We start from the raw sequence: 16,001 nt of genomic DNA, 5'->3' as shown, positions 1-16,001 counted from the left end.
CGCATTCTGCATCTTATCCTGGGGTCCTATGACCCCTAAATGACTTTTAAAATATTTGCATACATTAAAGTTTACTTTTTGTGCTGTAAAGTCTTGTAGGTTTCAACAAATGCCCAATGTTGTGTATCCTTTGTCACACTATCAAAATTTCGTGGCCCTAAAAAATCTCCTGTACTTCACCTATTCAATACCCTTTTCCTGAAAACCACTGATCATGTTATCATCCCTGTATTTTGACTTTTCCAGAATATCATGTAATTGAAATCATACAGTATGTGACGTTTTCCAATTTACTTCTTTCACTTAGCAGTATGCATTTAAGATTCTTTTGTCTTTTTATGGCTTGCCAGGTCATTTCCTCTCATCTCTGCATCATATTTCGTTTTATTGAAGTACCAGAGTTTGTTTGTCCAGTCATTTATTGAAAGATATTTTGTTTGCTTTCAACTTTTTGCAATCTTAAATAAAGCTGTGGTAGACATAGCTTGTGAACATAGTTCTAATCCGTTGGGTAAATACCTGGGAGTATGACTCTGAATTGCGTGACAAGACAGTGTTTACCTTTGGAAGAAAAAGCCAAACTGTCTTTCAAAGTAGCTGTGCTATCTTGCATTCCCACTAGCAATAAATGAGAATTCTGGTTAATTTGCATGATAACCAAAAATTGATATTGTCATTCAAATTTTTTTTTTAGCCATTCTGATAGTTGTGTAGTGATATCTCATTGTTGTTTTAATTTGTAATTCCCTAATGATCAATGATGCTTAGCATCTTTTTAACGTGCTTATTCGCCATCTGTATATTTCTAGAGAGGTGTCCGTTCAAATCTTTTACCCATTTAATTGCATTGGTTGACCCTGAATTGTACTCCATATCTTTAAAATGTAAAAAATTGCATTGTTTGCTTTCTTATTGTTTAGCTATAGCAGATCTTTGTATATTTTGGACACAAATCTTTTATCAGACATGTACTTTGCAAATATTTTCTTCCTGATGTGGATTGTCACTTGATTTTATTTCAGTGTTTTTTTCTCAGAGCAGAAGTTTTACATTTTGAGAAACTCCAACATCTTTTTTTTTTCTTAGTGGATCATGCTTTTGGTATTATATCTAAAAACTCATTATCAAACCCAATTTTTCTTGCTTCTTTCCTCCTAGAAATTGTAAGCTTGAATTTTAAGTTTAGATCTATGCTTTATTTCCTGTTAATTTTCATGAAAGGTGTAAAATCTCTGTGTATATTTACATTTTGTATGTAGATGTCTAACTGTTTTAACACCATTTGTTGCAAAGACAGTCTTTTTTCTATTGAATTCCCTTGTTCCTTTGTCAAATATCAGTTGTGTATACTTGTTTGGGTGTGTTCTGGACTCTCCATTGTATTTCACTGACCTTTTAAAAAATTTATCTCTAATATCATGCTGCCTTGATTATTATAACTTTATAATAAGTATTGAAATCAATTAATGTCAGTCATTAAACTTTATTTTCTTCAGTGTTGTGTCAGGTATTTCATATTTTTGTCGACCCATAGAAATTTTAAATTAGCTTGTTAATATCCATACAAAATAGCTTTCTGAGATATTGATTGAGATTGTATTGAATCTATACATCGAGTTGAAAAGAAATAACATTTTAACAATATTGAATATTTCAAACTGAAATGCTGAACATAGACTATCTCTCCATTTATTAAGATCTTTTAAATTTTCTTCATCAGAGTGTTGCAGTTTCCACACATAGATTCTGTATATATTTTGTTGGATTTATAGTTAAATATTTCTGTTTTGATATGATTGTAAGTAGTATTGTTTTTAAATTCAAAGCACCAATTGTTCATTGCTGGTGTATGATTTTCATACATTAATTTTATATCTTTCAACTTTGCTATAGTAGCTTATTAGTTCTAGGTGGGCTTTTTGTTTTTGTTAATTTCCTGGGATTTTCTACATAGATAAACCCTCCAACTATAAACAAATATAGTTTATTTTTTCTTTCCATTCTGCATAACTTTTATTTTTTCTGTTTTATTGTGCTGACTGTGACATCCAGAACAATGCTTAATAGAAGTAGTGAGAGTAGATATCCTTCTTTCTGATATTAGACAAGATGCATTCACTTTCTCCTCATTAAGTGTGATGTTAACTGTAGGTTTTGTAAATGTTTCTTATTTATTTGAGCAGGATCCTCTCTACTTCTTGTATACTGAGTTTTTGTTATGGAAGCTTGTTGAATTTTATGATATTAATTGGTAAATATATGTGAATGTGGTAGATTACATTTATTAAACTTTAAAAGTTGAACTGGCCTTGCATATCTGGAATAAATACCATTTGGGTGTGATATATCATTCTTTTTTATACATTGTTGAATTCAATTTGATAATATTAATATTTTGTTGAAAAATTGTGCAATCTATGTTTAGGATAAATATTGGTTCATAATTTTTCTTTTAAAAATATTTTTAGCTAAATTTGATATCAGTGTAGTGCTGGTTTCATAGAATGATATAGGAAATATCCTTTCTGCTCTACTTTAGGAAAATACTGTAGATGATTGGGATCTTTTCTTTTTTAAATGTTTGCAAATTCACCAGCAAAAGCATCTGGACTTCAAGTTTTCTTTCTTGGAGGTTATTAATTATTAATTTAATGTATTAAATATAGATAGACCTATTCAGATTGTCTATTTATCTTTGTGTGAATTGGTCTTTAAAGAAATTGGTTCATTTCATGTAATATGACATATATATGGGCATAAGTTTGTTCTCATTTTATTATTATTTTAATGTCCATGAGATCAGTAGTGATAACCTCTTCTTCATCAGAATATATTTTCTGCTAATTTGTGTCATTTCCCTTTTTTCTTGCTTATTCTGGATACAGATTGATCAATTACTGTTTTTTTTTTTCAGAAAAGCAGCTTTTGGTTTCATTAATTTTTCTGTGTTGATTTTCTGATTTTAATTTCATTAATTTCTGATATATTTTTTTGTTTTGTTTTTTCTTTTTGTTTTTTTGAGTTGAAGTCCCACTCTGTCACCCAGACTGAAGTGCATTGGCACGCTCATGGCCACTGCAGCCTCGACCTGCTGGGCTCAGGTGATCCTTCCGCCTCAGCCTTCTAAGTAGCTGGAATTACAGGCACGTGCCACCTCACCTGGCTAAATTTTTATTTATTTATTTATTGTAGAGATGAGGTGTTGCCAAGTTGCCCAGGCTGGTCTTGAACCTGTGAGCTTAGGCAATCCTCTCACCTCTGCCTCTCAAAGTGCTGAGGTTATAGGCATGAGCCACCACACCAAGCCATTTTTTTTCTTTTTCAGCAATTTATTTTAACTTTATTATATTATTTTGTTTTAGAGTTTGGGGTATAAGTGAAGATTTGCTATATAAGTAGGATGCATACAGGTGAAGTTTGGGTTTCTAGCTGGTCCTCTCTCCTCTTGGTAGTGTACGAGGTACCTATTGTGTTACCACATACTCCTTTCCCTCTTTCTTCTCTCCCTCCCCTATCAGTGGCCAGTGTCTTACGATCCCACCCTTGAGCTGGTGTGATTAGTGTTCAGGCCCTGCTTATAAGTGAGAGCATGTCATATTCAGTTCTTTGTTTCTGTGTTAGTTCACTTAGTATGATGGTCTCCAACTGCATCCAAGTTGCTGCGAAGGTCATGTTTTGTTCTTCATGGTTGCATAATAGTTCATCATCTATCTATCTATAATTTTTTTTTTTCAGTCCAGTTTTTATGGACATCTGGTTTGGTTCCATGTTTTTCCTATTGTGGATAGTGCAGCAATAAACATGCATGAGCAGGTGTCTTTTTGGCAGAGCAATTTATGTTCCTCCAGGTATATTCCCAGGATAGGGATTGCTAGATCATATGAAAGCTCAATTTGTAGTTATTCGCAAAATTACCACACTACTTTCCACAAAGGATGAACTAGCTTGCATTCCCACCAACAGTGCCGAAGTGTCCCCTTTTCTCTGTAGCGATGCCAGCACCTTTTGTGTATTGACTTGTTAATGATAGCCATCCTTACTGGGTTAGGTGGTATCTCATAGTTTTGATTTGCATTTCTCTGATGATTAGTGAGGCTGGGCAATTTTTTATGTGTTTGTTGGCTACTTGTATGTTATCCTTTGAGAAGTGTCTGTTCTTGACCTTTACCCACTTTTTAATGGGGTTGTTTATTATTTTCCTTTCAGTTCTTTTGAGTTCTTTGTAGATCCTGGATGTTAGGCCTTTTTCAAGTGCATAGCTTGCAAAATTTTTTTCCCATTCTGTGGATTGTCTCTTTATTCTCTTGATGTTTTCTTTTGCTGTGCAAAATCTCTTCAGTTTGATAAGGTCCCATCTGTCTATCTTAGCTTTTGTTGCACTTGCATTTGAGAACTTAGTCATAAATTTATTGCCTGCTCGAATGTCCAGGTATAGAATCATATTATCCACAAAGAGGGATAACATAACTTTCTCTTTTCCTATTTGGGTCCCTTATTTCCTTCTCCTGCCTAATTGCTCTTGCTAGAACTTCCAGTACTATGTTGAGTAGGAGGGGTGAGAGTGGGCATCCTTATTTTGTTCCATTTCTTAGGGGAAATACCTTCAGCTTCTGCTTATTAAGCAAAATGTTGGCTACAGGTTGTTATATATGGCTTTTATTATTTTGAAGAATATTACTTCTATGCCTAGGTGTTTGAGGGTTTTTATCAAGATAGGATGCTGGATTTTGTTGAATACTTTTTCTGATCTATTAAGATAATCATGTGGTTCTTAGTTTTATCTCCTGTTATTGTGCTGCATTATGTTTATGGTCTTCGAATGTGAAGAAGCCCTGCATCCTGGGATCTGCTATAATTCTCATTAATTTATTTTTATCTGCTTTTTAAGACTTGAATTGGCATTCTTTCTCTCCTTTCCTAAGGTAAACATCTCTGTTAAATTTATATCTTTCTTTTTTCTAATAAATGCATTAATGTTATAAATTTTCTTCTAAATATTGCTTTTGCTGTATTTCCAATTTTTATTTGCTATTTATATTTAAAAATAAAATCTTTTGTGATCTCTTCTTTGACATGTGTTATTTAGAAATGTATTAATTTTCAAATTTAAACCTTTTCCAACTATCTTTATCTTATTAATTTCCAGTCTAACTTCATTGTAATTTGAAGACATACATGTATGATTTGTATTCATTTTAATTTTGTCAAAGTGTATTTTCTGGTCCATAATATGGTCTATATTGGAGAACATTTCATGTGAGCTTGAGGGAAATATATATTCTGTTGTTGTTTGATGGCATATTTTATATAAATGTCAAGTAGATAAAATTGACTGCTTGTGCTAATTTAAGACCACTATATCCTTAAAATTTTCTGTTTGCTTGATCTATCAATTACATCAATGACAAACTGGTCTGCAACTATCCGACCTATTCTTAGTGTTTTTCTTTTTTATGAGAGTGTAATTTTTGTTTCTGTGTTTTTGTTTGTTTGTTTGTTTTGTTTTATATATGGATTTTCAGTTTCAGTATCATTTGTTAAAAAGACTACCTTTATTTTATTGATTGCCTAGGCTCCCTTGTCAAAGCTCAAATGATTATATTATGTGGATTTAGTCCTTGGGTCTCTATCTTGTTTCATTGATCTGTTTGCCTATTTTTTTTTGGCCAATATTACAATGTCTTAATTACTGTAGTTTTATGAAGTCTTGAAGTTGAGTAGTGTAAGTTCTCTAACTTTGTTCTTCTCCTTCAATATTATGTGAGCTATTCTGCATCATTTTTCTCTCCAAATAAATTTTAGAATTAGTTCATTGATATCCGTGATAAAATGCTGGATATTTAACTGTATTGCACTGAATTCTTAGGTCAAGTTGGGAGGGATAATGTCTTGATATTACCAAGGTCTCTTTTTTATGGAAGAGGAATATATCTTCATTTATGTAGTTATTTATCAGAGGTTTTTTTTTTTCTTTTTCTTTTTGTTTTCTTCATATAGATCTTGCACATAGATTGTTAGATTTCTTTCCAGGTTTTTAGACTGTAGTTTGACCTGTGACCTCATTTCTCTGATTAGTGCAAGAAAATGTATTGACTTTCAGTTTATTAATTTATGTTTGTTTTGTTTTAAGGCTAGAAATATCAACTTTCAAACTTCACATATTAGAGCTGAAGCTGGAAATATTAAATAATTCATGTATTTGAAATATTGTATTAAAATTAGCACAAAATAAAAATACATAGAGTTTAATAAAGTAAATCAAGGAAGCATGGGTTGAATATGACAAATTCTGGGAACTTCACTTAGTTTGACGTTATCTATTTATATGATATTGTACGTGTGAGAGAGGCTTTGTATATAATATAATAAAATTGAATAGATGGGCAGGAGTTGGAAGGTGAAGTTCTTATGCAAAGTGTCACACAGTTGCATTCAATCACTTGTGTTTTATTCTTTTAAAATTCTTAGTATTTAGTACAGTGTTTAGTAAACAGAAGGTGCTAAATAAATGCTTATTGAATAAAGAAACAAAGTAGAGAAATATGCACTTTAAGTTAAATTGAAATGATAGTTCACATTTCCATTAAAATATATAAAGGGGTTAATTCTATAATTTATTTAAATAGCCAGTTTGTTTAGTATCTTGTAAAATGCTTTACTGTATACATATATCCTTTTTATTTTCAATATTTTCAAATGTTAGGACAACTCTGCATTTAGATGGTGATATATGAATTTTAGTTAATATTCATAGCCGCCTCTTGCTTTTTTCTATATAAGTAATAAATTACTTTTCATACAATGTTTCTGATACTTAAAATCTTTGCAGGTGGTTCAATATTCTAGTTGTCCTCTGCCGTTGCCCCTGCAGCTGGCTTGAGGGTCCCGAGAGAGAGAGAGAGAGAGACAGAGAGAGAGAGAGAGAGAGAGAGAGAGAGCGAGAGAGAAAGAGAGAGGTGAGAGATTAAGAAAGACACAGACATAAAGAAAAGCTAGGGCCAGGTGGGACACTTTCCTCTGATGGAAGAGAAGTGGCCCTGAACTAGCTCAGCATGTTTATTTTATAATCAAGCACAAAGGAAGTTGGAAGGTATTCAAGGTCTGTGAGGGAGCTATAATGGAATGTTGTTGCTGCCTAAAGGCGAGCTGTTCCGCGGTTATCTTGTAGCTAAGGCTTTATCTGTACTATGTGCACCGGGATGTGTGGGCATCTGAGACACTGTTTTGTGTAGCAGGCTGCATCCCCTGCCTTTGGCTAGGAAGCAGAGTTATCAAGCAAGACCTTGCCTACGAACTTGGAGCCATTAAACGAGACCTTGCCTTTGCTTGGGGCCTTTACTCAAAGCCTGCTGTAGTGACAGCGCTCGGTCTGTTTCCCACATCACATCCGTTCCCACAGTCCTCCCCTATATTGCTCCAGGATTAGTGTTTCTTTGAGTTTTCCAGAACCACAGAATAAGAAACGTTCTCCTTTATGTGCTTTCTTATTTAATTTTTATTGAGAAAACAGTAGTTATTCATTCTCTGATAAAGTGCGGGAAGAGTATTTTCTATTTTGCTATCTTGCTCGTGACTTTAGCATCCTTTCAAGGCTGAAAAAATGCATTCAAGGTAGAGATGTTTCAGAAGGGAAGCAACTGAATATTTCAAGGTATATGATAAACAACTTGTATTTTTTGCTGTTTTGAGATACAAATGAGTTATGGGTCACACCATGAAAACTCTATCTAAATGGCATGTGGGGATTTATCAGGTTTTCTAAATAAAGGCCACATGTGGCATCAAATAGGAAACTACAAGAGACTTGAGGACATTTCGTTGTTTATATCATAGATGAGGGAAGTGAGGCTTAGAAAACTTCAGAGGATTGTTTCTATTTGCACAATTAATTACTAGAAGAATTAAAATTCATTTTTTAGTTGAGCGTCCTCTACATCCCACTTGCGAATTTTTGAGGGCTGATTATTTTTAATTCTGATAAAACAGAAATAGTTTTGATGCTGTCCTGAGTTTTATGCCTCAGGTATTTAATTATATCACTATATGATGTTCAAATGCTTGATGTCCTGTAGGATCACTTACAGCATACTTCTTTATAAAAAAATGAAATAGTGAAGAATTCCCTAGAGGACAGAGGAAATTATTTTCGAAAGGTTTGCAGGTCACCTGATGAATATGTCCTTTTTTTTTAAAAGCAGGTTCATTTTTCAAGCCATACCAAGCAGATGAATCCAGCAAATAATTCCCAGGTGACAGAATTTGTTCTCCTGGGGCTCTCTGAGGTATGGGAGCTTCGGTTCTTCTTCTTCATTATCTTCTCTGCTGTATATCTTATGACTGTAACTGGAAATCTTCTTATTGTGGTCATAGTGACCTCTGACCCACATCTGCACACAACCATGTATTTTCTCTTAGGCAATCTTTCTTTCCTGGACTTCTGCTACTCTTCCATCATAGCTCCTAGGATGTTGGTTGACTTGCTCTCAGGCAACCCTACAATTTCCTTTGGTGGCTGTCTGACTCAGCTTTTCTTCTTCCACTTCATTGGCGGCATCAAGATTTTCCTGTTGACTGTCATGGCATATGACCGCTATGTAGCCATTTCACAGCCCCTGCGCTACACACTCATTATGAATCAGACAATCTGTGGACTCTTCATGGCAGCCTCCTGGGTGGGGGGCTTCATACACTCCATAGTACAGGTTGCACTGACTATCCAGCTGCCATTTTGTGGGCCTGACAAACTGGACAACTTTTATTGTGATGTGCCTCAGTTGATCAAATTGGCCTGCACAGATACATTTGTCTTAGAGCTTCTGATGGTATCTAACAATGGCTTGGTGACCCTGATGTGTTTTCTCGTGCTACTAGGATCCTACACAGCACTGCTAGTTATGCTCCGAAGCCACTCACGGGAGGGTCGTAGCAAGGCCTTGTCCACCTGTGCTTCTCACATTGCTGTGGTGACCTTAATCTTTGTGCCTTGCATCTACATCTATGCAAGACCTTTTCAGACATTCCCCATGGACAAGGCAGTCTCTGTGCTATATACAATGGTCACTCCTATGTTGAATCCTGCCATTTATACCTTGAGAAACAAGGAAGTGATCATGGCTATGAAGAAGTTGTTGAGGAGGCAAAGGGACCTTATTGCTTCCCTGAATCACTGACTCCCAGATTAGCAGAAGCAATGACCTGAGAATCCATACCAACCGACTTTAAAGGACCAAGACAGTAAATAAAACTCTTACTGCTTCTCCATTGTTCTGAACCTCAGTCGTGTTCTGATGATCTGAACTTTTAACCAAGGGAGAAAATGGAATGTGTCCCATAACTGCTCCCATGAGAAAAAACATCAAGTACCATACAGAAGTACTATGGCTCAGAGACCACTTTCCCAGATGAGCATTATGTTGGCCTAGCTAGTAAATCTGGTGTCTCTTTTCTGGTATTACTTCTTGGACACAAAATACATTGAAAAAGCTTAAAACATTTTGAGACAGGAGGGATCTGGAGGTTAAAATAAATGTAGAACCCTGAGTCCTAATTTCAGAAGACTGATTGAATGTCAATGAAGAAAAAGAAAACTATCTTGGGTAAATTACTTTTTTTCCCCTCAGAGTTTCTTAAGGTCATTTTTTGTCATCATTGTCATCGTCATCATTATCACCACCATCTAAATAACATTTGGCAATGACTTGCCATATGTCAGGTATTGTACCAAGTTATTCACATTTATTATTTATTTTAATTATCTCACCATTTTTATGAGGTAGGTATTATCCCTGTTTTAAAGAGGACCCTATTACAAGTTAGAGACATTAAATCACCTATTTAAGACCCCCAGTGTTTGTTTCTGAAATCCAACTCAGGTCTATATAACTTTAGAGCACAAGTTCTGGATACCTAAAACTTCTTATAGCATCCAAAGGTCAATAATTGTGAGTTTATGTCAGACTGTCATCATGAATAACTTGATATTTCAAATTGATCAAACTATTGTGATAGAGAAAGTCAGGCAGACTGGATATTGAAATATGGCAGGTGGAGTAGAGGATGATTTATGGAGAGCTGAACATATGAAGAATGTGCAATTGAAGAAGGTTGGTTAGATAATTGAGGAAGGTTGGTTAGATAATCAAGGGGAAATGGGTTTGAAGGGACTGATTCTCAGAAGACTTGAATCTGGGAATAGTTTTTTCTACACCATTGCTCAGAAACTCAGTCCTTTAAATTCAGCTATCTTTTAGGCTATGCAGAGCCAAAGTTGACTGCTTGAGTGGTCTTTCGTCTTCTATTCCCTAAACAGAGAGTGGTCTCAGATAATATGCTAAGTATCTCTAGTAGCTATGTTCCAATTTAAGATGAGATAGAGAAAAGTTCATGGCCCTCTCTCCTATCAACTATTCCTCCCCAACATCTCAATCCCTTCTTGATCCAGCTTTCTGTATTTCCTACCACCAGGTTAGTCAATTGTTTCTTACCTGTATTAGAAATCCAGCAGTTTTTATCATCACATTCACACTTAAAAATTAATTTTAAAATAAAACATAGTAAAGTTTTGCCTGTTAAACTCATTGGATGCTATTTTATGAATAAATGATATCCTTCTTGAATATGGAATGGGAAGAGCATGACATTCAGCTAATCCATCTGCTTTCTTAACATTAAGTCATTGTTTATCACTTGTATATTACTAAGTTAGTATAAACAAAGTTGCTTTCTGCAAAATAACCAGCTGAGAAGGAATGTTTAGTATAAGGTGGTAGAGCATTGGTCAGACTTTAAAAAGGAAATATTGGGTTAGAGAAAAGGAATTTGAGATATTGAAGAGAAGATATGATGATACAGAGTAAACACTTAAGCCATTTAAAAAGAGCATTCTTTAGTGGAAAGAAAATATTGAATATTGAAAATATTGAATCCATGCAGGTTAGTTTAGCAACAATAGTCTAATTATCTTTTTTTTGAGTTGGAGTTTCACTCCTTCGCCCAGGTTGGAGTGCAGCGGCATGCATGCTCACCGCCACTCCAGCGTCGACCTTCTGGGCTCCAGCGATCCTTCCGCCTCAGTCTTCTGAGTAGCCGGAACTACAGACACGTGCCACCATGCCCAGCTATTTTTAATTTTGTTGTAGAGACGAGATCTTGTCAAGTTGCCTGGGCTGGTCTCGGACCTGTGGGCTCAGGCAATCTACTTGCCTCGGCCTCTCAAAATGCTGGGATTACAGGCTGAGCCACCGAGCCCAGCTGTAATTCTCTTTTAATCCTATTATGAACTTGTAGCAAGATCACATGTTTACTTGTACAAAGTCATATGTGCAAATAAAATGTAGACTATTCTTTCAATAACTGATATTATTCTTCTCATAATTGTCATTCTGCTTTATAATGGGGAAAATCAAACTAACATTTAGACAAGTCTAGTATGCTTACTTAGAAGAATAAAATCACAGTCTTTTAAAGTAAAAGGTCATTTTCTTTAGAAAATAGCTCAGTCCATTAGAGTTCGGCTCCTCCCTCTTTCCACCTTTGATCCCTTTTAAAGCAGTGTCAAATATATGGGTGAAAGTACTTTATTTGACCCATGGCGATGAAGGAAGACAGAGCCCTCATATCTGTCTACACAGTGTTTTCTGAATGCTTGGTACTCTCTGCCACAAAGTGGCCAAACTGGGCTACTTTATGGACATGAAAGTAATTTCATCTCTGAGCATTCTGCTAACCCTTGATGCTAAACTTTGTAACTTACATGACTCAGAAAGTGGTTTTTCTATTTGGCCAGGACTCGCTATGCTCCTGTTGTAACTTAATCTCGTCTAAACTTTGGGTTGTAGAACTCATTGAGTTTCTTGTTCTTTTTCTATTCATTCCTGGCCAAGCTTCTCACACCACAGGGCTCAATCATCTCGCCTCTGGTCACTGGGGACCCAGGACCACACATTAACTCTCAGCTCAGACTTCATCTGTATGTTGCTTTAGAAACATATACGATCTTGGATTTCATCTTTATCACACCGAAACTGAGAGTGGTCCTTCTTTTGCCTTACCATCCTGTTTGTCTTTGGTGACTTTAATGTTACCACATACAGCTTGTTTTGTAAACAGCCATTGGGGCTAGTCATTCAAGAGCCTCATTGTGAAGCAGGAAGAGGCCTTCTGCCCTTGACATTTTCCCCAATGCATCACCAGCAGCAGCACAGTAAGAGAATATCAAGACACACCTCCGATCATCTATCTACTCTATCTCTGTATTCCTTTGTTTTCTCTCTCTTACTATTTCCCACTTTGTCTTCCTGACTGAGCAGAACTTTCTTTAGGTAAAACTCTGTGTTTTAGTAAGTTACCAGGGCCTAGATCCTGGAGAATTAAAGGCGCATTAATGGGAAATAGAAAATCCTTTTTTCTCAGCCAACACCCAGATTTTATTGTTATTATTTTGATAAAAATGTTGAAGGACTTAAAACTGATGTCTTCTTATTCCCCCCATCCCTCCACAACTTCACCCTCCCACCCACTCAGCTATGTGCCTCATAGTGAAAATTTTGGAGTAGAAAGCTTAATTAATGTATGGTTTAAGGAGGCAATTTAAATGCTTTGGCTGATTGTTTGCAAAGTATTTTCCCTTTGTGCTACCAAACAGTTTATGTGGACTGTAAGTTCAGTGTCTCTGAGTAGAATAGCAGAAGTTCTGTAAAAGCACAGAGATAATTTAGGTATTAAATGACTTTTGCTCAACCTTAGCATAGACATGCACTAAGAGTTTAAATAGCCCTTTACTTGCAATGAGATTTAGGAGACTGAGGAAATCTGAAAGAGATTTAAAATTGTACATAGAAAGCTAGACATTTAAAGCTGTTTGACAGATAGTATATGTCTGTTTGTTCTCTATTTCTTCTAGCAGGAAATATAGGGGAATGTAATTTTCCAGAATTTCCTGATTTAATTGGTACGGAAAGATTATTAGAGCAATAGTCACCCTTCTCTCACTGTTTCTACAAAAATCATTACTTTCCTAAAAAAAATAAAAAATAAAAAAGATCATTATGGCTCAAGTGGTTAAATGGGCACTGACAGTGGTTGAAATTTAGGATAGTGGACTGATCTGGAAACAGGCTAAGTGTCCAGGCTATTTTGCATATGCAACTTAAGAGCCCACTATGTCCAGAGTGTTTTCTGGTTCTTCAAATGGCTTGCCTAAGACATAGTGAAATTTATTGGTCTTTCTTGTAGCATGGAACAAAGTCTGTCAACTATGCATCAGTTGTTCATACTTAATATACACAGTATCAAATGTAACATCTCTCTCTCTCTCTCTATCTATCTAATCTATCTATCTAATCAAGCTGATAGACCTTTTAAAATATGATTTTATCATTCCTTTGCTTAAAGCCCTTAAGAGGCTTTCCATTGCCTTTAAAATGGAAAAAGAAATCCTCATAAACATAACAGATAAGGTCCTGTCTGGCTTGCCCTCCGCCCACCTCTCCTATTTCTTTTCTCTAACTCTCCTCTTTTCTAACTCTCTACATTTTCTTCTCTCTGATCTCTCTTTCCTTACTCCCAGATTTTGCAAATATTTTTCATGGTCTCTGGGATGCTCTTTTCTTACTGTTTGGTTAAGTCCTACTCAATCTCAGTCCTTGATTTAAATGTCACTTTTGCAGAGACATTTCTCTGATCTTTAATCCAAATTAGTTTGCCTTATGAGTCTCTCTTTCAAAACTCAAAAGCATTTATCACAGATTGCAATTAAATGCTGATTTAAGCATTTTTGGGGGATCATCCATTCCCACTGTACTATACATTTCATAAAGTTAAGAATCATATCTACTTTGTTTAATACTGTATACCCCAAGGCCAGCACCACAGCCTAGATAAGTATGCAGCAACAGAGGGGCTTAGTGTGCAAAGCTAAGCAGGAATTCTTAGATTTATGTACAGCCATGAGCTTGTACTAGCACACTCGGAGAGTGTGTATCTCTTTAAAATTTGTACCCTAGACATCATTTTGATCACCCTAGTCCCAGCCCTGTCTGGCACAGTGTTTAAAACATATTAGGTGTTTAATAATATTTCTTAAAGGAATGATTAAATGACTGTACTCATAGTTGAAGTCTATTAGGTAGAATTTGACTTGGGAGTTAGGGCTATCCAAATGTTTCACTGGCCTTGGCATTCTTCCTTTATGAGATTCCCAGGGAGGTGCTAGTCACATAAAAAGCAACAACAAATGAGAATCAAAGAACCGTTTATTACTGCAGCCATAATTGGATTTTCTAATTCAAAGGTTCTGGTTAATCTTGTTTGTAATGCCCAGCCCAGTTGGAAGGCCTCAGAGAGCCTCTTACTGCCCTCTACCTCCAAATCTGAATCTCCATATTTCAGCATCCCCTGATTAGCTATGTGATACAGGAGACTGACACAGTAATAAGATGGTTTAAACACATCTGTGAGGAGGAAGAGGAGCAGTTTCCCTGCATGGAGGCCACAGGCTCATGCATGCTCTCCAATCCAAGGATCCTACCTCAAAGGAAATGTGTCTTGATTAGAATTCTGATTTGAACAGTTGAATCAGCCTTCTCTGTGGGGAGGAGAAGATGGTAGGAAAAAAAATGAAAGCTAACCCCTATATTTCCTATTGTATATTTGTGAAGACTCTTATTTTATTAGCTGGAAAAAGTGCACAATGTTTCCTGAGTCCTTTAAAGACCTAACATATTTTTAAAATTTCCAATATACATTTAATCTTCCATTTGATAGGAACATTCCCTTTGACTTGTGACCCTCATTGTTTCCTCACAGCAGTGGGCCTGTGCCATCTCATTGTGTCTCTCAGCGCTTGCTTCACCTTGTCATTGCGGAGAGTGAAGATGAATGGGTTCAGGAGGGGTGTGATGATACAGCTCAGAACAGAGGCACCTTTTTCGAGCAGCATGGACTGAGCCTCTGACATGCGTATGTAGAGAAAGATGGAACTGCCGTAGACAATGACTACCACTGTGAGATGTGAGGCACAAGTGGAGAATGCTTTCCTTCTCTCGGCAGCTGTGGGGGCTCTGAGAACAGTGGCAAGAATGCAGGCATAGGAAATTGAAGTCAGACCCAGTGAGCCCAGTAACACTGATGTAGAGAGCACAAAAGCCACAAGCTCCAGCAGACGAGTGTCCCCACAAGAGAGCCCCACCAAGGGCCAACTGTCACAAAAGAAGTGGTCAATACCATTGGGGCCACAGAAAGGCAGGTTGGCCATGAGGATGGTGGGGCAAAGGACCCAGAGGAACCCACCTATCCAGGAGGCCAGTACCAGTTGGGAACAGACAGGACCACTCATCAGAGTTTCATAGTGGAGTGGCCGGCAGATTGCCAGGTAACGATCCAGAGACATGACGGCTAGGAGGAAGAAGTCAGTGGTACCTAGGAGGAAGTAGAGGTAGGACTGGATGAGGCAGCTGGCAAATGAGATGGTGTGATCCCCACTGAGGATGATGGCAAGCATCTTGGGAACCACAACAGTTACCAGCAACAGCTCCAGGAAAGACAGATTCCGCAGGAAGAAGTACATCTGTGTGTGCAGGCGTCGGTCCATCCAGCTGAGCACAATAATTAGCAGGTTTCCTGTGGCTGTTATAACATAGATCACCATTAACCCCAGGAACATCAGGAACTGTAGGGTGTGGCTACTGGGGAAACCCATAAGGACAAACCCCGTTACCTGAGTCCAATTTTCAGGGTTCATCTCGAGTCACCTGCAGGGGAAAGGAAACAGAACTCTGTAACTGGGCTATAGCAACTAATCATCATATAATCAATCAATAAAATAATATCAAGTACCTAAAACTTCCTTATAGTCTCCAAATGTATTGACATATATTTCTGCCAGCAAGTGACTTACAAAGAGAGAAACAAATCATGATAGCAAGCACTACTGCAATAATAACATGGGTGATATTAAACACCAATTATGTATTAGGAAATTTATACTGTATGTAGTATCTCTT

At 36.5% G+C, this 16,001-nt stretch overlaps 2 protein-coding genes across 2 annotated transcripts; one reads left to right on the top strand and one right to left on the bottom strand.

Moving 5' to 3' along the window:
• The first annotated feature begins 8,225 nt into the window (after nt 1-8,225).
• LOC103275799 (olfactory receptor 4D5) lies at nt 8,226-9,170 on the top strand. Its single transcript, XM_008073207.1, has one exon. The coding sequence runs from the start codon at nt 8,226-8,228 to the stop codon at nt 9,168-9,170; it is 945 nt and encodes a 314-aa protein (XP_008071398.1).
• A 5,519-nt stretch (nt 9,171-14,689) lies between these two features.
• LOC103275785 (olfactory receptor 6T1) lies at nt 14,690-15,768 on the bottom strand. Its single transcript, XM_008073185.1, has one exon. The coding sequence runs from the start codon at nt 15,737-15,739 to the stop codon at nt 14,789-14,791; it is 951 nt and encodes a 316-aa protein (XP_008071376.1). The 5' UTR covers nt 15,740-15,768; the 3' UTR covers nt 14,690-14,788.
• Nucleotides 15,769-16,001: the final 233 nt, after the last annotated feature.

Source organism: Carlito syrichta, unplaced genomic scaffold (genome assembly GCF_000164805.1).
Source record: "Carlito syrichta isolate Samal-C Ts95f unplaced genomic scaffold, Tarsius_syrichta-2.0.1 Scaffold315753, whole genome shotgun sequence".
In the NCBI taxonomy this organism is placed as follows: Eukaryota; Metazoa; Chordata; class Mammalia; order Primates; family Tarsiidae; genus Carlito; species Carlito syrichta.
This window is presented reverse-complemented; position numbering and strand designations above follow the sequence as displayed.